This window comes from Ceratotherium simum, chromosome 40 (genome assembly GCF_057802395.1).
Source record: "Ceratotherium simum simum isolate JZ-2026a chromosome 40, ASM5780239v1, whole genome shotgun sequence".
NCBI lineage: Eukaryota > Metazoa > Chordata > Mammalia > Perissodactyla > Rhinocerotidae > Ceratotherium > Ceratotherium simum.
The window spans coordinates 6718292-6741473 of NC_141939.1; the positions used below are offsets into that span (position 1 = coordinate 6718292).

The following is a 23182-nucleotide window of genomic DNA, read 5'->3' on the forward strand; positions in this document are numbered from 1 at the left end:
AATACAATTTTAAAATGTATGTCTTGAGTTGGTCATTTTGGATAGATGTGTTTTAATTGTGCTAAGAACTGCCTTTCACAGAGCAGATTAGCAGTGGAAACAGCTTTGACTTTCAGCCCTTAATTCCATGAGCAGCACATGGTAATTAAGCAAATTATCCCTGCAAATTTATTATCTTGATTTCTTCGACTTTTACATTACACTCATTATCTATCAAAATGAAAAACTCAGTCTCATGAAAGATAATCAGAATACAAGTGGCAGCTACAAAAGGTCAGAGCTTTCCTGAAGTGTACACCAGCAAGAGCAGCTTGGTTCCTTTTCCCTCCCAACCCGCGGGAGTCAGGGGGTGGGTTTTCATCTCTGCTGCGTTTGTGCTAACTGTAGAATATATGCTAATCCTCCCAGGGAACACAACAGCCTTGGAAGTCCTTGGAGAGCTGGTATTCCTCGGGGACAGCACCTCAACCTTTTTTGTTGCAGGACTGGAAGGACAACAGGGTAGAGAGCAAGAACAGACATTGAGCAAAAGGTCAAAGTCATCCATTCACTATTCTTCATCCATTCATTCAGTATTTATTAAACATCTATTATGTGCTAGTCATTTTGCTAGCCCCTGGAGATAGCTGGGAACAGCCTAATGGGAGATAAGAAAGATCATTATGACTCAGTGTAATAAGTGTTGTGATAAGAATAAAGGGTGCCTGGGGAATACAGAATGGGAGCACTTAACTCAGACTCTGGGAACCAGGAAGGCTTCCTAGAGGGACTGACATCTCAAGTGAGGCTTGGAAGATAAGGAGGAAATAGCTCAATCTCAGGTCAGAGGTAGACAGAGTGTGTTCTGGGCGTGGGGAGGAGCATGAGTTAAGCCTCAGTTAAGAGGTGAGGGAGAGAGCAGTGGTACCCCTCTTGCAGGGTTAAGCAAACTTATGCTCTGGAAAACTAATTCTGCTGCTTTGTGGAGGGCTGGCTGGAAGCAGACAGTAGGCAGAAGGCCAGCAAGGAAGTCCTCAGGGTAATCTAGGTGGGAAAGGATGGTAGACTGAACAAGGAGGGTGGCAGGGGATGGAGAGAAGTGGACCCATCAGAGTGAGATTCAGGAGACAGAACTGACAGACTTGGTGAGCAGGTGACTGTGACGAGAGCGAGAGAGAAGAACCAAGGGCTTGGGCAGCCGGGTGAAAGAGGACAACCCACGCTGGAGGAAAAGCCAGTGGAGGTGAGAGGTGACGTTAGGGTGCAGGTGTCCATGACACATCTAAGTGGAGCAATGTGGGGGCAGCTGGATAGGTGAGCAGGAAACTGAGGAAACAGAGCTGGGCTCAAGCTACACACTTGAGATTCTTCAGGGCACAGAGGTTAACAGAAGCCAGTGAAACTGCAGCCTGTGAGAAGAGAAGAGAGCTGGGACAGAAGCCTGAAGAACATAACATCTAAAGGAGAGTTACAGGAAGAGGAACTCACAGAGGAGACCAAGAAGAAATGACCACCAAGTTGGGAATAAACCCAGGAGAGTATGGTGTGAGGGACACCAAGGCCTAAGCACTTGAAAGCGGAACCTGTGGTCAGCAACATCAAACGCCCACCAAGAGATCCCACGGGGAATGGTCTCTGTGCTTAGCGATACGCCAGCTTGGGGTGGGAAGCATGGTCAAATCGCTTCAAGGGAGTGGTGGGGGAATCCAGACAGCAGCGGGCTGATGGATGCAGCAGTGGGCTGATGGGAAATGGAAATGAAGGCACAGAGGGACTTTGGCCAGGGAAGTCTACCTAGGAAGGAGGACAGAGCCACAAGGAAGACAGCCCCGAAGAAACTTTTTTTAAAAGATGGAAATAATGTATATATGTTTACTCTGAGGACAAGAAGCTATGGAGAGAGAGAGCTTAGAAGAGACCTAAGAGGGAGGAGGTACTTGCCAGCTCCTGACTTGTTGGCAGTGGGGGATGGGGCTCCAAAGCGTGAGTAGAGGGATTAGCCCAAAGTAAGAGGGAGGATGCTTCTTTAATTTTAGGAAAGAAGGAAGGAGGGGTGGGTGAGATTTAGGTAAGTTTCTAGGTCTGTCAGCAGACTGGAACACAGGAGCCCCAGGAAGGTGGAGTCTATGCCTGTTTTGTTCACTGTTGTACCCTCAGCGCCTAGAACAGAGCCTGGCACACTGACTGAATGAAGCGAGCAGGCCAGGTGGTTCCTACTAAGAGCATCTGTCCCCTCAGTGATGGAGAAGATGAGGCTCTTGCTGAGGGTGGGAAGGAGGTGCCGGTGTCAGCGTGTGTTGCAAGGGCGGAGGGTTTGACTAAGCAGATAAAACTGGTTTTGGGGGATTAACAGTCTTACTCTCTATGTATAAATACAAATATACACACCATACATAAATAGACATACAGTATATCTGTGCTATTAGAATTTCATGGGGGGAGCGATTAGGACAAAAGTGTCAGAAAAGTTGCTTAGGAGGATGCCAATGAAAAAAGGTTGAGAAATGCTGACTCAGCAAAGGTGAGATGACTGGAGGACCCCTCCAGTCAGTAATGCCCGGTGCACACCACGTGGACAGCGAGCCCTAGCAGGAATAAGTCACTCTTTAAGGGAGACAGCACAGTCTAGCTACCGGGATCCTGCCCTGGAAGTGGGATTCACCATAAACCAGTATCACAACTGGTTCACTGCCTGGAGGGGTCCATAATCCAGCCCCCAGCACTGGCTGCTAGAGAGAAGGTTTCACTGCTCTATTCCAGAAGTCCTGGAGGGACTCAGGGGTGGTGTGGACTCTGAGAGTGGACAAGGGACCAAGCACGGTGGTGCCCTGCTGATAGAGCGAGAGCACAGGAACTGTCAAGAGAGGGACCCTTCTCAGAGGAGGGCAATGCCTCACCCACGGCTGTGTCAGCCACAGGCTGAAACTGACAAGCTTTCTGGAAAAAAGATGGCAGTGCCCTTAGGGAATGTGACGGGGCAGTAATGGTACTGAGAGGCCTTCAGGGACTTGTACTCAAGGAGCTGTTTGCAAGGACCGGCGGCCTGACAGAATTTCGAGCTCAGAGAGAGAACCAAAAAAGGTAGGGTAGAGGAAAAGAAGCACACAGGACCCTTCATGCTAGAAATTTCTGACACAGGCACACACACATACACACTCACATTCTAAAAACACTCTTGTAAACAAGTAGAATTTTATTTGCCTTCATATTTTAAGTATTAATATTACATCACAAATATTTTTATGTTTTTATGCTTAATTAGCACTCTAAAACATTCTTTGTTAAATGACTTAACATATAATAATTCCATAAGTAATTTTCAGCTCTGATCCTCAATAAGTTTTTCACAGTCTGATGAATACATATGCTCATATTACACTTAAGTATAGAAACAAGAAAGAAAAAAAGGAAAAAGAAAATTGCATTGATTCTATCAAATAAATTCAGCAAAGGACATAAAGCAAGTTGGTTGGCTAGTACTAAATGCTAGCATTTTGCTGTTGGAGAATGGCATTTAAGAGATATCCAGATTAAAAATAAGCATGTCCTTGGGGGAATTTATACATTTGAAATACATTATCAGATATTATAATTTTATATGTATTAATATTTTCAACTCTATATAGTAGAATAAAAACAACAGTGCAATGGTAAACCTCACTCATGGATAAAGATAAGAATTTGCCCTTTTTGTTCTATATGATCTAAGTTTAAGCCCTTATTTTTCTGAAAACGAAGACTCACTCAAATATAAAGAAGCAAAACACTGTGAAGATGCTGTGAAAACCTGAGTGGACTGTTCCCGTGACACTGTGCAGTCCACTGGGCCACATATGCACTGTGCCAGTAAGGTGACTGTCTTTCTGCTTCTGTCCCACCCTTCTGCACTCTTGTGTTACTGGGGCTGGACTTTGAAAACTACCTTTCAAAGGAGTACTGGCATGGAAAGGAGTGCATCTGTATTTGTTTTCCCTCCCACATTCTCTAACTCACTCATCCCATAAGCATCTGCAGGGTCCCTCCTGTGTGTCTGGCAGATGTTCTTAGGCACTGAGTAAATCTACTCCTTTTTGAGTTATACCCAATCTCATCATTTCTTTGTACTGTTGACATACCTTGCAAGGCTAGAGCAACAGAAAACTCAAAAAATCAAGTATTTTTAATGCCTCAGTCCTCTAAAGCAGTGCTGGAGTTCTCCAAGTATCTTCACGAGAAACTGAAGCTGTGTTTTTGACGTTGCCAGAAACCCAGCAGATCGTGCACTCCGGCTAGCTGACACGCCTCTCTGTACCTTTCCTAGCCTTTATCAGCCTGGGTGCAGCAGGAGGCGTCAGCTTCCGTGGCATCCAATGGCATCAAGCTTTTGTTGACACTATTTGTGTACCTCTTCCTTTCTCTTCCTTTCTTCCAGTCAGCGCTTCACAGTAAAATATTGACAAACACCCAAGAAAACGTATTGACTGAGGTATCAGAACTCACCCTCTATTGCTAGGGCAGAAAGCATACTCCCGCAGACCGCTAGCTACTTGGGCTGCTAACATTCCCTTGGTCCTTCATCCCCATGGTTCTGTATGTGCCTTTGTGATTTGTAATGGTGTGCAACAGAATGAGACAGGTAAATACACAAAGGCAAAGCTGTTCCTTCCCGACAGGAGCTTCCAGACCTCTGGGGTTTCTTTGGCCATCACCCCAAAGCCTCTGGACTCAGAACAGATTCTGAACTAGACGGGTCTCTTGTCCCAGCTCTTTTAGAACCCGAACACCTCTGGAGTCATCGCGAAGTCTACAGGGTCTAGCCAAATGGCTCCGAAACATAGGAGCACCGTTGGATGCTCCTCACAGGCACTAGGACGCCGTTGGCAGGCAGAAGTAGAGCCATTTAAGAAGGACTTTTGGTTTCAGCCAAAAGGACTAACATAATAACACCTATTAAAAATGCATCTACAGATGTCAAATAAGATATAAATCGTGGTTTTTCTGTCTCTATCCATTCAGACGGCCAAACGCAAAAAGAAAAATCAAAACAAAACACTACCAAGCGAAACTAATTTATCTTGGATGAGACTTGCAGGTTTTGCTTGGTGAATTTCTCTAGGCCTACAGCAGGCTCACTTTTGCCTTGATTTCATTTTACTACAACAAGTAATGGGATATGTTAATGGGGCTCCTCTACAGTTATACCCAGATTGATTTTGCCATTTGTGGGCTTAATTTTGTCACTAATAAAACCTTTACTGTTTGAAACAAATGAAAGAATTTATAAAGGAAACAGCATGAGCTAGAAAGAGCCTGTCTGGTCTGAAGCAGGGGAGATTTGCCCTGGGTCCAGCTCTGCGAATGACCCAAATAGGTCACTTAGCACAAGTCGTGTCTTTGTTCTCTCTTTTCTCTACAGAGTGGCTAATATATTTTCATTTGAGTTAAGGAGCGTGTAGACATCGAAGCACAAGGTTTCTCTTGTCCCACCATCCAGGGTCTGAACACGTGAGGGGCCACAATGATGTGCATTTCATATGACAGTGCTCTCAACTGTCTCCTCATCCACAGGTCTCCCAAGATCACAACTGGAAATATTGTCCAGGAGGCTCCTTAATTTCGAGAAAACCATGGAAAAGGAGTGCCCTTCATTTGCTGGAAGTCTGTTCAATTTTAGTGGGTCTCCAGAATTTAAACAACTACCAGTTATCCCCTTTATATAAACAGAAATGCAAGTCTATGTAAATATTCACTATTAATATTTCACAGGAAATTAGAATTAAATTAGTAACTAAAGATGAAAGCCAAGAAGGTAATTTGCTTGGATGTTGCACTGAAATTGTCTCTAATTTCATCCCTGAAGTCCAAACCAGAATCTCAAACACTGGTCTCTTATTACAGAGGCTCACATATTACGAGGAGTGCCCCTCAACACCTGCCATCTATGGGCCGGCCCGTGGCTTAGCGGTTAAGTGCGCGCGCTCCGCTACTGGCAGCCCGGGTTCGGATCCCGGGCGCGCACTGACGCACTGCTTGTCCGGCCATGCTGAGGCCGCGTCCCACATATAGCAACTAGAAGGATGTGCAGCTATGACATACAACTATCTACTGGGGCTTTGGGGGCAAAAAGAAAGCAGGAGGATTGGCAATAGATGTTAGCTCAGAGCCAGTCTTCCTCAGCAAAAAGAGGAGGATTAGCATGGATGTTAGCTCAGGGCTGATCTTCCTCACACACACACAAAAAAAACCCAACTGCAATCTAAAGCTGTCTTGCATAAAATTTGTGCATCCTAGATTCCAGCCCTGCACAACCCCATTAAGTTGTAAACGGATTTTATTTGCTGAACAAATGTTAATGCCAGTCTACGTTAATGGGTAATGCTACAAAAAGCACCTACGTATTACAGCACTGGAACCTTTAAGGATGAAATATAGTGTAACTTAGAAAACTGTCTGTTACAAACATATGTCAGCCGTGAGGGCTTCCAGCCCTTATCACCCATCTTCACAGAACTCAGTTATAATTTCTCCCTCGGTTAAGTGAATTTTGCAGTAATACACAGATTTATTAGGTCCCAGGATTAAAATTCTCTGAGTAAGAATAAAAAATAATTATACTTGAGAACATAATGTAATATTCGAATGACTTGAAAACAGTTACCTCAGCAAAAATGAGAGAGAGGAGAGGAAAAAAGAAGTTTAAAGATGAGCTTGGTAACGGTGGCCATAAAAACTCTGGGAGCTCAAGTGCACAAATGTATGATCTGGCACTTCCAAATCGTAAACACATGGAAACGGAAACCTCCCTTTCAGGGCAAAACGACTGAGTGGTTTCACTAGGGAGCTTCTTCATTTCATAAGACAGCATAGTAGTTAGGAGAGAGAGGGTGCTGGTGCCAGATGATGTTCATTAAAACCCCAGCTCCACCAGTAACCAGCCGCGTGACCTTTGGCAAGCTATGTTTAACTTCACCTCATCTCAGTTTCTTCATCTGTAAAATGAGGATGTTAACAATGTCAAGCTCATGGGGCAGCTGTGATGGCTGAACGACGGTCAAGGAACTTAGAATATGCCTCACATATAATAAGTGTTCAATAAATCTTAGCTCTTCATCATTTGGTAGTTGTTTTTATATATAGGATTTATTGCAAATGAAAAGGGACCTGAATGGAAACTATGGCTTTCCCTCACAAGAGGTCTCTCAACTCACTGACTCCATATGCTCAGTTTTCTCTAGTCTGGATTCTGACCCCTCTACTCCGCAGGAACAGCACTCAATAAGGTCACCAATGACTTTTTCGCTGTCCAGTCCTCTGGGTGGTTTTCAATTCTCATCTCTCTTGTCCTCTCAGAAATTCTGAGCACTGTTGAGCTTGAAATTCACTTTCTTTGGATTCTCTTTCACTGCCACAATCTTCCCTCAGCTTCTCTAGTCTCCCTCTCGCTTCCATCTGCCAGTTGATCTTCCTTTCTCTGGCCTTTAAATGCTGGAATTTAGGTTCTCGTTGCTTCTCAGTCTCTAGTCTCTCTCCAGGCAACTTTGCCCATTTCTACGGTTTTATTACCAACATGCTAATTAATCCAAAATATTGGCCTCCAGTTCGGACCTCTGTTCTGAGCTCCAGACCCATGTGTGTTCATCTACGTTCTCCATGTTTACTGGAATATCTCAAAGGCACTTCAAACTCAGCCTATCTAAAAATTAATTTATGATTTCCTCCCTGCCCAGCATCTCCCTCAATGTTCCCATGTCTGTGAGTGCCCCACCAAGTATCTCTCATCTGGACATCTGCAATAGCCTCCCACTCCTCTTTCTTCTTCCCCTCAGTCCATTCTCCAAAGCTGCAAGAGTGGTGCATTTAAATTGCCAATCTGATCACATCATTCTCTGCTCAAATCCTTCCCTGGCTCCCCTGTGCTTATAGGATCTTGAACTTGGCTGAGAAGGCATAGCGTTATTCGACTTCTCCCGCCTCTCCTGCCTAGCTTGGTCTGCCTACTCTTGAGCCACTCTGGCTTCACTGTCCTCTCTGGGTCTCTAACAAGCCGACCTCTTCCATTTCCTCTGCTTGGAACCCTCACCATTCTTCTCCTTAGGTCAATTTCCTATTCATCCTCCAACTATCCGTTCAAATGCTGCTTCCTTAGGAAAGCTGTTCTTGACCCAAAACTGGCTCATGTACCCTAAAGTAAGCTCTCATAAGACCCTGAGTATTCACCACAATTAACATTATACATTTATTGATGAGATTAAAAAAAACTTACCATCTATCTATTCCAGCACACTGTTGGTTCCAAGAGGACAAGGGGTCATGTCTGTCTGGCCCACTATTGTTCTTCCAGCACTTCTCACATGGAAATGGCACGCTAACACTTGTTAAATGAATATCTCAATTTCATCATATTAGGGCATTTTTCATGACCCTGCTCTTCCTCCACAACAAGAGAGAGCCATAACTTGAACACAATGGCTGCAAGTAACAAGTACCTTTGTTGACCTTGACCACATCAGGTTTACCTGAGCTGAGCACAAGGGGAGAGAAACTGATAAGGAAAATTGGGGTCCACAAAGACTATCCATGGGAACCCAGCACACACACCCTGTCCATGATTTTGGCGAATGGAATCTGTGAGCCATCACAATGATGTTCACCATTCTCCTTTAGAGGATTCTTTCACTCACTTGCTCATTTATTCATTCATTCAATAAAATCATGAATTCTAAATTCCAGACATTGGGACCACAGTGTGGGAGCAATACTGATGTGTGACACATACACAACAAACACAATAGGCTGTAACTGAGAAGGAGCCCTGTGCTTGTGTTTGGAGGAGAGGACATACTTAGGACAAGAGGGGAAGATGATTCTGGAGAATGACTCCTGTGAGGGAGGCAGGGGATGGCCAGAAAAGCTTTCCAGGCAAAACTGGGAACACTGACCCGACCCTCTAGGAGCTCCCTACATACCAACTACTACTAGTAATGCCTTAGGCTGATAGGTGAAGAGAGAGAGAGAATGGCTCACTTGGACAATACCAGCACCCCCATCACCCCTGTTTCCTCCAAGTCTACACTATCTCCTATCCTGGACCACTCCTCCTGGGCTCTAGGAAGAGTGGAACTCAGAGAGAGCTCAGCTATCTTCTAATGAAGGCCTCATCTCCACTACCCTTAACCTTCCATATGCATATAAGTCAATTATCTGGTTGGTCCAGGCTTTCCCTTCTGTTCCACGCGTGATTCGAGGTGGGCCATGACAGTGGCAGTACTAGCGGTACGACGTATTAGGGGTCAGTATCATGGGAAGGTAGGAGGGGGGCCAGGGGTTATGGGGTTTTCATCAGCTCTCTTAAGAGAAAAAATAGTGCTTTAAACTCTTGACTGCAGCACTCAGTTTTATTTTAAGTGAAGTTTACATCACTAAACTATATCCTTTTGGTGTGTGAATTACGCAAGCTCTTATTCAAACTCCAAGTCCCGCTTGGAGTTTGGAAAAGAAAGGTCAAACGACAGATTTCTTCCATCTCCTCAGAAAAGATTAGAAAGGATAATAACTGGTAGGATTTTTAAAATAGTGACACCAAAGAGGGGAGCAGTGTGTTCTGGAATTATCACTTTGTAGACATAAACACCATAACCAATCAAAGGAAGATGGCTTAAACATTAAATATCTGGACTCCAAACATCAAAGTACATTGAAAGAGAAAAATAGGAAAATTATATCAGCATTTTACACTATCTGTTGTTTAATCTGAAACAAAGCCCCAGGATAGAGATAATATAGATATAAAATACAATATGTATTTTATTTAACATACACTTAAATACCAGAAATGAAGCTACCCACTTTGACAACTGTTTTCTATATAAATCTCTGCTAGAAAAACAAAAATCTTTATGAATGAATTCAACAAATCAAACTTCAGTTAATTATTTTGGTCAACTTGGGAGGTGAAAGATATTTTTTGTGAAATAATGCTTTCCAGGGAGAAAAAAAATCTTGCCTCTGAAAACAATCTGACGGTTAATGTAAAACTTTAAACCAAATGATTATATTACTGTAACTCACTAGCAATTCAAGAAAAAGTGTGTAGGATGTCCAAAAGTTAGAAACATATTAAAATAATTTTTTTTTCTTTATAGGGAATTGCCATACCATCTGGTTTAATTTGTTTTGGTGTCTTGCCAAGTATAATACCAGCTTTCTGAGAACTGTAAATAATTAGGTTACTCCCCTGAAAAAAGATGACTGAGGAAAAAATAGCAGTTGAAGACGACATCCTGATTATAAGTTTGGATACTCAGGGAAACACCAATACGGCGGAACAGCCCAACCTAAGTGAACCTGGGTGTGAAACTGGTTCACAGAGGGTATCCAGTAGAGACGGTGATGATGAAAAGGACAGGTTCACAGAGAGTAGATAAGTAAATAACAGGCAAAATAATAACATGCAGAACAATATAGAAATAAATTTTCAGATGCTGAGGTCTACCTCTTCGTCAAGTGCTGCTGATTCTAATTAAGTTTAAGAGAAAAATAGCAAGGCAATCCCTGTTTGACTAGAAAGTACAGACTATTAAAGGACGCTTTTAAATAGTGTAGTGATTAATGGGGGCATCCAAATGTGAGCACAACCGTATTTTTCATCTCAACTCTGTTCTTCTGTCTTCCAGCTGATCACTTTAATACAGTGTCACCTCAGCCTGTGCAAAGGCACCAGACTGAGGTGTAGCTTCCAGATTTCTAAAAGAAGCACTGTTTTAAGTGTCACTTAGGCAATTTATGGGATTACCCTCAGAAAACGTAAACGTCAAACAACAAACAATGGTTCCCTTTGACAAAGGAGCCACATGCCTCCTGCTATTTGAAAGCTATGTCTAACCAGTTGATAAGATCTGTAAAAGAATATCCTTACCCGAATTATTTCTTCAACACAGCTGTTGGTTTCTCCAGATCTACTCTCCTGAAAGCAAAGAAAAAACAAATTAAGCCCGATAGAATAGATTTATGGTTACAAAGAAAAGATGACACATAAGCACCCAAACTGGGTGAACGTCTAAACTGGGACTTACTGATAAGCTCCTTTCCTTAATGGGATAGCTCGCATCATGGTTACGCCTACTCCCCCTTGCCCCACTGCTGCACTGCAGAGGCCAGCCAAGAGCACCGCACACACCCCAGAGTTTCAGCTCTGGGCCCTCCAACCACATCGACTCTAAGTGGAGCAGGTTCCTAGTACAGCACACAACAGGCAGGTTTGAGCTCTGTCTACCTTGGGCTCCATCAAAGTGTCAAAACGGGGCCTCCACTGCAAAAGTGCATCCAGTTCACTCACCAAATACATACCAATGGCCCTGCCAATTACAACAGTTGCTAGAGCTTAAGTAAAAGTCTGGTAGTTTCTCTGTCCTCAAAGCCTAGATTTACTGGTTTGACGGCCCGAAAACTGAAAGACCAAAAGGTGAAACATCCTCTCAACATTCGCACGGCACGCTAGGTGTCATACTCCAGAGCCACGTGTTCTGTAAGCCACACCGCCCTGTGCTGTGGAGATGTCAAGGGCTCTGAGGAATGGTGGCTTCATGTCACAGCCGACTCTGGGGAGCATTTTAAGTTCCAGAGATGCTGTGTGCTTGCTGCTGGTTATGTAGCCTGGAAAGAAGGAGGTAGTTTTGCAGGGACATGGAAGCAGCATTTGCTAGTAGAAGTGCTGACCGTGGTCTCAGGGAGATACTTCTCTTGGCCTTTTAATTCAGTGATATTGACCACAACTCAGCATGACATCCTAGAATGAGGCTTTCTTCACAATCTCTTCTCCAGGCCCACTCTCCTTTCCTCCTCACAGTTCTCTCTCCCCCAGGAATGCTTATCTGCACCTTCCTGGTTTTCCCAGTTAATTCCAAGTCATCCTTCAGATCGCAGGTCAATCACGACTTCCTCCGAGCAGCCGTCCCTAACCCTGGAGTTCTCACTCACGGCAGCGTTGACTTCTTCACCACCGTTGCAATTCAATAATTAATTCTTTAATGATAGCTCCTCTCTCCAGAACACACACGCCACGATTTCAGGGGCTCTGTGTCTTTTAGCACTGTGCTTCACGCAGTCCTGAGTGTGTGCAGGAAGTATCTGCTGGCAGACAGTGTATGAAGAAATAAGTGGTCTACTTGCTGTAGTTCTCAGGAATGTGAGGCCTTTCACAATCAGCTCCAGGTCTTTTGAATATTACAAAGCTTCTACCAAAGAGCACACCTCTGAACTCCCCAACCCTCCACCCGCTTTCCCTGGTGGGAGAGCATTCCATTTGAAATAGTCTACCCTTCATGCTGGGTAAGGGGCCAGGGTGAACGAAGATATGTGAGGCTTAAAAAGGTCCCATACATGACTGAGACTTTCTCCTACCCAGAAATAGAGGGTAGGTCCAAGTCTCCCAACTGAGGCCCAGAAAGTTTACATGATTATCCCAGGCCACATAACAGCAGAGCCTGGACCAGAATACAGGACTCCTGATCCTCAGTCATGTACATTTTCTCTTCTAGAAGCTTCCCCAATCCCAAAGTCTGTGCTTGAAATATATCCATTCCCTGAGCAAACCTGACTCATTTATTTGTCAAACGTATGTGATTACCAGGGTTTCTATGAAGTTTTTATAGTTTGGGAACTTTTTTTTTTTTATTATTGTGGTAAAATACACATAAAAAATTTATCATTTTAACCATTTTAAAGTGTATAATTTACTAGCATTAAATACTCACAATGTCACTAGTATCTAGTTCTAGACCTTTTTTGATATCCTGAATGGAGACTCCAAGCCCATCAAGCAGGAACTCCCCATTCCTCCATCTCCCCAGCCCCCGGTAACCACCAATCTACTTTCTGTGTCTATGCATTTTTCTATTCTGGATATTTCATATAAATGGAATCATGCAATATGCGGTCTTTCGTGTTTGCTTGGTTTCACTTAAGATAATGTTTTCGAGGTTCATCCATGTTGTAGCACATATCAGTACTTCATTTCTTTTTATGGCTGAATAATATTCCACTGTAAGGATATACCACATTCTGTATACCCATTCATCAGTTGATGGACATTTCGGTTGTTTTCACTTTGGCTACTGTGATAGCACTTCTGCGAATATGTGTGTATAAGTTTTGTTTGAACACTTGTTTTCAGTTCTTTTGGATATATAACATATAAATAGGAGTCGAATTAGTGAGTCATACAGCAATTCTATGCTTAGCTTTTTGAGGAGCTACCAACCTGTTTTCCAAACTGGCTATACCATTTTACATTCCTACCAGCAACATATGAAGGTTCTATTTCTTCAGATCCTCACCAACACTTGCTATTTTTTGGTTTTATTTTGTTTTTGATACTAGCCATCCTAGTGGGTGTGAAATGGTATGTCACTGTGGTTTTGGTCTGTATTTTCATAGTGACTAATGATGTTGAGCATCTTTTCATGTGTGTGTTGGCAATTTGCATATCTTCTTTGGAGAAATGTCCTTTGCCGATTTTTTAATTGGGTTGTCTTTTTATTGTTTTGTTGTAAGAGTTCTTTACATATTCTGGATACTAGACTCTTATCAGATATATGATTTGCACATATTTTCTTCCATTCTGTGAGTTGTACTTTCACTCTCTTGAAAATGTTTATGCATGCACAAATTTTTAATTTTGATGAAGTCCAATTTATCAATTTTTTCTTTTGGTGTCATATCTAAGAAACCATTGCCGAATCCATGGTTATGAAGATTTACTCCTGTTTTCTTTTAAGAGTTTTACAGTTTTAGCTTTTATATTTAGGTCTTTAATCTAATAGTTTGAGAACTTTCAGGTGAAGTTTATTTCCTTATGGATTATTTGGTAAGTTTTAGTTAAAATAGGAACATTATCTTTGTATAAATTACTTCACTCTAGTCTCATCATTAAAAGATCAACAACAAAATGTGTAAGGCACAACCAATATTGCTAACAGTTGCATGAACACAACATACATGTCTATCCCTATAAATCAAGAAAAACACTGTTAAATATCATGACAGGATTAGGAGACCCAAATGCATTTACTAATATTTCATTATCTTTTCCTACACTCTTCCCTCTTTCTGTTTCCCAAAAGTTTCAGTTTGGCCACACACATCTAATAAGCCCCCACTCGCATCCCCAGTACCTTATCCCAAGATTGCTCTGGAAACGTCACCATTCTGACACTCCAGTCAAATTGGATCAGAGAGCTCTTTTTTTTTTTTTTTTTGTGAGGAAGATCAGCCCTGAGCTAACATCTGTGCTAATCCTCCTGTTTTTTTTGCTGAGGAAGACCGGCTCTGAGCTAACATCTATTGCCAATCCTCCTCCTTTTTTTTCCCCAAAGCCCCAGTAGATAGTTGTATGTCATAGTTGCACATCCTTCTAGTTGTTGTATGTGGGACGCTGCCTCAGCATGGCCAGAGAAGCGGTGCGCCGGTGCGCGCCCGGGATCCGAACCCAGGCCACCAGTAGCGGAGCGCGCACTTAACCGCTAAGCCATGGTGCCGGCCCCCAGAGACCTCTTTTTGGAATCTGCCCAAAACCTGCCTGCTTCCAGGGCAGCCGAAGGCAACCATCACAAAGGCTATATGGTAAAGTCTCAGTCAGGCCAGGGCTCCATGATCCTTTGGAATGATGTCCTTTGGAGTTCAGTGACGGGAATGAGTGGTCTCAATTAGAAAATGTATCTTCAAACCCACAACCATTTCTCTTCTCCTACTTCAAGTCCCAATCCTTTCCTACCATGTAACTTACTGGCAGAGCAAATGCTAAAATCTCAGTGTACCTTCTAATTTTCACCTTAAAACAATTAATCAAGGAAAACTTGATTTCATGTTCTCCTGGTGGACTCACCCAGGTACACAACATATCAAAAAGACTCTTTAAATGAAACTTTGGGTTTGAGTCGTTAAAGCTAAGCTTCTCCTGAATACCACACTTTAATTTCACTTGAAGTGATTTATATCAATGACAGGTTGCCCTTATGAGTATCTCTCCCTATAATCCTATAAATTTCCACTACCCTCCTCTGAAAATGGAATGTACTGAGAGACAGATGCAGTATAGATGCCCTGTTAAATACTTCCCTCATCACTGTAGATGGAATATGTAAGATTATTACATTGGGTCATCTCGACGGCAGCTCAAAGCTCATTCCCTACTGGGAGGGCCCCTCGTAAAGCTGAGGAGGTACCAGTCGTGAGGCCAGGATAGAGGACCCCCAACAACAGTTTCAGGAAGTCCTGGCCTTAAATTACAGTATGGATAGTCCTTGGCAGAGGAAAATTTTGGGCCTTCTCTGGAACATTTCTGACTCCTGGGGACACCTGGGGACAAGAGGGTACCACATTGGGTCTGAATCTCCAGGACCCTATTTGGATTGGAGTGGACCCATGAGGCACAGTATTGTAGAAAGTCTGAATTGGAAGGAATTTTAGAGCTCATTTTAGGCCATCTCAATGACTTTAACAGATGGAGAAACTGTGGCCCAGAGAAGTGAGGAGCTTTCTGCAAAATCATTTTGGCAGCAAGGGGCAGTCAAGGTAGAACACACACACGTTTCTTCAACATCAGTTTCATGAATTTTATGCTATTTTATGCTATCTCTCTAAACTCAAGCCTTATAACTGGCTCAACTTGAGGTCTTTGTCATCCTTAAGGTATGAAAATAAAAGAATCTGGATAGTATTTGGGTAAATTTCCTTCTTCCTTTCCACACTGCAAATTATCCAACACTTAGTCACTCTGTATCTTACTCATTAACCTCCAACATCACATGCATAGACCAAAGGGGTTAGAGACAGGAGAGGCAGAGGAGAGAAAGGGTTAAAATTACCATCCCTCTGTGACATCAACAAATTAGAAACAAGGATTTGTGTCCTCAGAAATTAGAGGACAGAATTCCACCTCTTCTTTTCCAAATACACAAAAAGGGGTAGGCAGGTAGGGCTGGGGCGGGCAGGGGGAAGGGGTGGGGAGGAGACTGGAGGGCCTTTCACCTTCTTGAGGTCTTTCTAAAATGTGGTTTCAGCTGCAGTTGTGTACTTTGATTATATTTACATTTTTAAAACTTTCAGTGTTTATGAACAAGATTAAAACAGGCATGTAATTTACATCTCCAAATTTGTGTTTATATTTTTCACAACAAAGTTATTGCTTTCCTTGGAAAGGTACCCACTGAGAAGGAGGCCGCACAATGCAAATTTTAATTACTCTGTATTTTTTGAGGGTTTGTAGCTGTTGTTTCACGCTGAGTCGCTGAGCCATTGCTAGTATTTACTCCAAATTTGATGAACCCACCCCATTTTCCTATCATTACATTTTGAAATCTGTCATAACAGTCTCACTTCATTGAACCTCCAACTAAACTTCAAATAAAAGCTAGCAACCCCAGCTGGTTCTCCTTCTCTACAGCCTTGTCTATCATGTTTCTTTTTCATGGAACGGCTTTCTCCAAATCCTACCACTTAAAGATACACACCACACAGTCTGCCAGGGAAATGTAAGGAACTGTGCTGTGGGTAAGTATAGTTCAAGAAACAGCCAGGAGCATCCTGTCACTGAGAGCAGAAGTCCCTAATTACCACATCAAGCACAGAGCACTGGAAGAAGCAAGCAAGGCTTAAGGAGAACAGGCTCAATCAAGTCAGTGGGAAATGGCATTTCACTGCAGAGGAGACGATGCTGCACGTGTCCTAATTTCAAAAACAGTTTAACTCTTCATCAGACATGTTTAAGGCAGAACTTTCATTCTAAAATAATACTACTTTATTATTTTTTCAATTATATAAATTTCAGGTGTACAACATTATAATTCGACATCTCCATACATTACAAAGTGATCACCCCTGAAAGTCTAGTTACCATCACCCTACAATTGATAACCCTTCACCCCTTTTGCCCAGCCCCCAACCCTGTTCTCCTCTATAATCACTGATCTGTTCTTTGTATCTAGGTGTTTGTTTTTGTTTTGTTTTGTTTATTCATTTGTTTTGTTTAGATTCCACATACGAGTGAAATCATACAGTATTTGTCTTTCTCCTTCTGACTTACCTCACTTAGCATAATACCCTCAAGGTCCATCCATGTTGTTGCAAATGGCAAGATTTCATTCTTTTTCATGGCTATGTAGTGTTCCACTGCATATACATACCACATCTTCTTTATCCATTCATCCATTGATGAATGGATAAAGATGAATTGAAGTTTAGTTGGAGGTTCAATGAGGTGAGACTTATGACAGATTTCAAAACATAATGATAAGAAAATGGGGTGGGTTCATCAAAGTAAGAGTAAATACAAGCAACAGCTCAGCGACTCACTTAGGTTGTTTCCATATCTTGGCTATTGTAAATAACGCTGCAATGAACATGGGGGTGCATATATCTTTCCGAATTAGTGTTTTCATATTCTTTGGATAAATATCCAGTAGTGGAGTAGCTGAATCATATGGTAGTTCTATTTTCAATTTTTTTGAGAAAATTCCATACTGTTTTCCATAGTGGCTGCACCAATTTACATTCCCACCAGCAGTGTATGAGGCTTCCCTTTTCTCCACATCCTTGCTAATATTTGGTATTTCTTGTCTTTTTGATAATAGCCATTGTAAAAGGTATGAGGTGATACTTCACTGTGGTTTTGATTTGCATTAACACTACTTTGAAGTCACAATGCCTCTGTTTGTCTGCAAGCACTCAAAAGCCCTCAAGCATTTAGAAATTGTTTATCACATGCAAACACTAAAATACTTCTATAAAAGTATTTTTAAATGAGTCTTACTAGTCTTGATTTATGGAAACATTGAGATGCAAAGAAATTACAGGAGCCACCAATGCCACCAAAGCAGTGGGTGAGGATCTAAGCTCGAATTCAGGGATCATCATAATTCTACATGAAGCCCTATCCACTGACTATGTCCTCAGCCTCACCTGAGGCCAGGGTTACCTGTGGACAAGGAGGCAGCCAGCCAGTTCTCTCCCCAGTTCAGCCTCTCTTACACCCAACCTAACACCTCTCCTTTCAACATACACTCTGCTTTCATTCACCCAAGCTAGAAGCCTGTCTTCACGCCTCATCAGGCCCTCTCCTTATCTCCTGAATCTGCTCAGCACATTGATTCATTCACCTTTTGTTCTGCCACTTACATCCATCCCTTCCTCTCTGATCCTACTGTCACCACCATCACCTAGACATTTATACTTTGAGAGGAAAAATAAGTAGGAAGAATAATAAGAGAAGAAAGGTATATAAAGGTATATCATAGAAATGCAAACAAAATGACAGCAGATGGTAGCAATATTAACATCACCTAAAGGACAGTTCACAGCAAAAAAAAAAGTGAATTGAAGAGCACAATATAGAATGAAGAAAAAATAGTCAGGGCATTAATAGAACATCAATATAAGGTATGCTAAGAAAAAGGAGGACAAATAGAATGACTATGGTTGAAAGCCTTTAATCGACCCCTATTTTTCCTAATAGACAAAAGATACCAAAAAGAATACACAAACCTATACAAAGGGATAGAGAATTTGAAAAATAAAATTAAATAAGGCTAAACTGATCGATATAATGAACTTAGAATGATATGCCTCCCCAACTTTTCAAGCATATATATGAGATAGTTACTGAAGTGGTTATATAGTGAGCTACAAAAGAGCTTCAAAAAATTTCAAAAAGTAATTGTTTTACAGCCCAGACTCTTTAACCACAGGTTATCAAAACAAGTAAGCTATGAATTAAACACTGTGTAGACATGAAAATCTTCTGGAATTCTTGGAATAAAATAAATACCACATACTTATAAATAACTCTTTATATTTACAAAAAAATAAAATTAAAATATTGCAAAACAAAATTATAGGATGATGCCAAAAATATTCTGGGGGGCAAATTCATACACTAAAATCTTTCATTTTTTTTTTAAAAGGAAATTTATGTGCTAAGCACTCAATTAAAAGTTTAAAATCAAAAGGACACATAAAAGGAAGAAAATAACAAATTGAAAAAACCAATGAAATATTTATAAAACAAAAAATAGGTAGGATTTATAAAGCCACAATATAATTTCTTAAAAACAAAAACAAAACATACTACCCCAAAACAACAATAGAAAGTCACTTAAAAATCTGTTCAATAAAAAGAAAGCCCAAATAATAAACATAATTTGATATAAAAAGGGGATAAAATATGAGATTATAAGAGGATATTGATATTAATGTTAAAATAGAACACAATGCTAATAAATGAAAAATTCTGATGAAGTTGGCAACTTTCTGAAAAAAGCTTGATTTAAGAAATAAAGAAAAATGAGATTCGACTATAAACCTGTGAATGTAGGTTCAATTAAATTAAAAAATTATCTTCAATTAAGGCTTCACGCCAGATAGTTTTAGAGTGAAGTATTTCAAACTTCCAAGGAAGAACTAATTCCCATACATTTTCTCTTCCAGAGTAGAAAGTAATGGAAAGCAATGTGATTTATTTTAATAAATTAGTATAAAAACCTAACGTAAGAGAATAAATCAATATTCCTTATGAAGATAAATGTCAAATCCTTGATAGATTATTAGTAAATATAATTCAATAAAATATTAGAAGAATTAGTGAAAATTTAGTGGGATTTGTCCCACAAATACAAAAATGGTTTAATATTTCACATGAGGGCCCTTTTACAGTATTGTAACACTAGCGAAAACATGTAAAACTGTGATCATCTCAGCTTACAGATTTTTGATCACATACCTAGAAAAATCCCAAAGACTCCACTGTTACTCTTATTAAAAAGAGAGGTAAAAAAGGAGTTGGATATAAAGCAGTCAAAGCTCAATAGCTCTTCTGTGTAGCAGCAATAAACTATTTAAAAATATTTTAAAAATGCCACCCACAACATCAAGAAAAATAAATGAGGAATAACTTTAACAAGAAATGTTCAAGACCCATCATAAAAATCTTCAGAATTCTACTGAAAAACAAAAAAGAAATACCTGAAAGGGACTGAGCTAGACTTCTCAAATACCTTCCACCTCTAATATACAATACAAAGCCAAATAAACATATCAAGAGAAACAAACCACAAACTGCATTAACTTAAAAAAAAATTGAGATGAAAGTCACATAACAGAAAATCAACCATTTTAAAGTGTATAATTCAGTGGCATTTTAGTACATTCACAATATTGTGAATCACAATCACCTCCATCTAGTCCCCAAAATTTCTATTGTTCCAAAGGAAAACACGTACTCATTAAACAGTTTCTCCCCGTTGTCCCTCACATTAACTTTTTAAACATGGTTTTATTGTATTTACAAATATTATACTGAACTTAAAAGAAGCAAATGAGAAAAACGTTGATGAGCATCATTTCCTTGCATTAGTAGATTTTACCGTGGATATGGCGTCTCTCATTTATGTGTTTATGGCCAGTTCCTGGCAGAGTACTTGGTACAACATAGTAGGCACTCGATAATGTTTGTCAAATGAATAAACAAATAAGTGGCCAATATACTAAAAAAAAAAAAAAAAAAGACTTGTAAAAATTAAAGTCTTGCACTTTATAAGAATTATCGTTGCTCATCTGCATTACAAGGGAATGTCTTTGCTTTATCAAAAAGAATCACCAGAGTTATCTTAAAGAGAAGTTCTTGAAACATCAACATTTATTTATTTCATTAAAATTAAGCTTATATCCACAGTACAGAAGCCATTAGAAGTTATTTGACTTCCCCAATCTCCACAATGGTATCTGTAAATTAGAGAAAAAGCATTAGCCTTCTATCAACAGGCGATATTGTTAAAGAGTTAATAATTGATTTTCTATCAGATTCTTAGCCACAGGACAAGGTCTTTCAATTATTTTATTATTTTTATAATGAAAATTAGTGATCTCAATCACAGCTTGCAGTTAAAAGCGCATTTGGTTTTCAGAAAGTTAAGTGGTCTGTTAGCACAATGACCTTATCAAAATCTATCAATGGCATAAAGAGATCAGAACCAGAGACAGTTGTTTTACATCCTGATCACTAATTGATATTGAGTGCTTTTCCACGGGGTCATGTCTCGATAAAGTGCCCGAGTAGTGTATACTGGGGCCATCTTCCACACTGTCCTGTCACAGAACAGTAATAATGAACACGTGCTTCCCACTTGTAATGTGACATTGAAAAGAACACTTCAAGACCTCTGCGTTCTTGCATCTAAAACTGAGCAGTCATTACTTGAGCAAGAGGAAGGCCATACAGGCTCCGTTGAGAGTGACAGGGCTGAAACTATGTAACCCTCACATGACAGGCAGACTTCAGTGAGACTTCTAAAATGGACCACTTCCTTTTTAACATTTCCCCGAATCTCACCCTGCACGCTCACTATATAATCTGATAACAAATAATATGTTATCTGTGGGTAGTAGAAGGCTTGCTGATAGGGCTCCCCTATAACATATCTTTTTTTTTTTCTTAAATGATAGAGGGAAATGTACAGGAAAAACACACTTGATTATCATTTATAGTTGAGAACATGTTTTCTTTTCTAATCATGAAATTCTGAACACACAAGCTTACAAGATGGAGAGAGTAATCCAATGTGGCTGAAGAAATTATCCAAGAAAGATACTTATTAGGACTGCTCGAATTTGTGTCCCATAGTGAGACAGATAATCACTCCTCTTTTAGCCATGAATTGAAATGACTATTGTAAATGGCAAAAGTCGTGCTACATATTTGACAATATTCTATTTGGCACATTCTATTAATTTTACTCAAGCATTTTGCTAAAAGACATAAAAGACAGCTTCACAAATAACCCTTAATATGTCATGTTCTTCATGAGTCTTTCTCTCCATTATCACATCACCTTTCCAAAAAGGTCTCAGGTCTGTCCGACCCCTAGAAAAGAGTTCGTTCTGTTTGTGCTTGACATCAACTGTTTCTATGTCTGCTCTCTGAGGAGATATGCTATAAACAGATGCTGAATAAAGAATTCCAGCTGAAATCAGCCAGGGCGCAGGGGAGAAGGCTTACCTGAGAGGTGGGAGCTGGTAGCATTGGAAACTTATGTATTTTATTGGCTGGTGAGAATTTTTTAATACAATGTAATACTTAAAGATTTTCTTCTTTAAAATTTGTGCATATTTACAGCATTTTCATTCTTGACTCTCTTGGAGTAGCTTTACTGTTAGTCTTGAAAAATATCTGCAGGCTATTGGGACAGGTGCTGTCATAGTAGCAATAGATTTTATCTTTTCTCTTCCACTCCCATAAAATGTGCAGTTCCTTCAAAACCTGTATGTGTGTCCCACTGTACGGCAGAGTGAGTTCATTCCTCTGTGGAACTTGGGGTACCTGGAGCTGAACTTGCATATAAATCCACACATTTGCCCTTTCCTCTATCAGGGCAGGCCTCAGAAGGCCCCTGGAAGTACCTGCCGACCCCTGAATTTCTATGTAAAATATGACCAGATAAAGCCATCCTCTGGTGATAGCTGGTGGGCAATTCAGGAAGAGAAGAGACACATTAGCTCCTACGTCCCTCCCATACAGAGGAGAACTGTTTCCTATCTCTATTCCAAAGCCTCTGTGAGGGGCCCAATCAGAAGACAATCTCTCTGTATCTGCACACCCTTGCTAGTATCACAAAACTCCTTAGAGCTGTCATCCAGCGGGAGAAAAAAAAGTTATACAAAACAAAAAGTTTGATAAGAAATAAATACCATATTTTAATATGCTGAGATTATTATGGCAAGATTCTATTTGGACAGAATGTCTGCATTCTGTTATCTGATATCAAGGTTATCTAACACATAAGATCACATAAGATCCTCCATATACCCACAGGGAAGAGTTGGAAAGAAAACCACTTGCTTAGGTCACTTTTTGGCTTCACCACTTTTGGTTTTTTTGGCTTTTCTCAGTAGACTGTTATAGTATGGAATTGATCACAAGGCAAATTTCTGCACCAAGAATCTCTTTTTCCAATGGAGAAAATTTGGACTGTGTTTATTGGAAAAAAAAAAAAAAAAAAAAAAAAGGCTTGAAATCTAATTAAAACACATCCAAGATTATGTTGGAACAATTTAATGAAACATGATCATTTTGTGATAAGTATCAACAAGAGTAGTCAAATTAAGTCAGAAAGTGTGAACGAAAATTAGTCAAGGTTATTTTCTGTCTAACACTATGGCTTAAAGGCCTACAGAAAAA

The 23182-nt window shown here is 40.5% G+C and overlaps 1 protein-coding gene across 2 annotated transcripts in view; it reads right to left on the minus strand.

Moving 5' to 3' along the window:
* The window catches only part of AFF3 (ALF transcription elongation factor 3), a 526894-nt gene that overhangs the window by 265469 nt on the left and 238243 nt on the right, over positions 1-23182 (minus strand). For both annotated transcript variants that reach the window (XM_087426220.1, XM_087426221.1), the window contains one exon: positions 10874-10921. In XM_087426220.1, coding sequence (XP_087282346.1) covers positions 10874-10921 — 48 coding nt within the window. The remainder of the gene's footprint in view (positions 1-10873; positions 10922-23182) is intronic.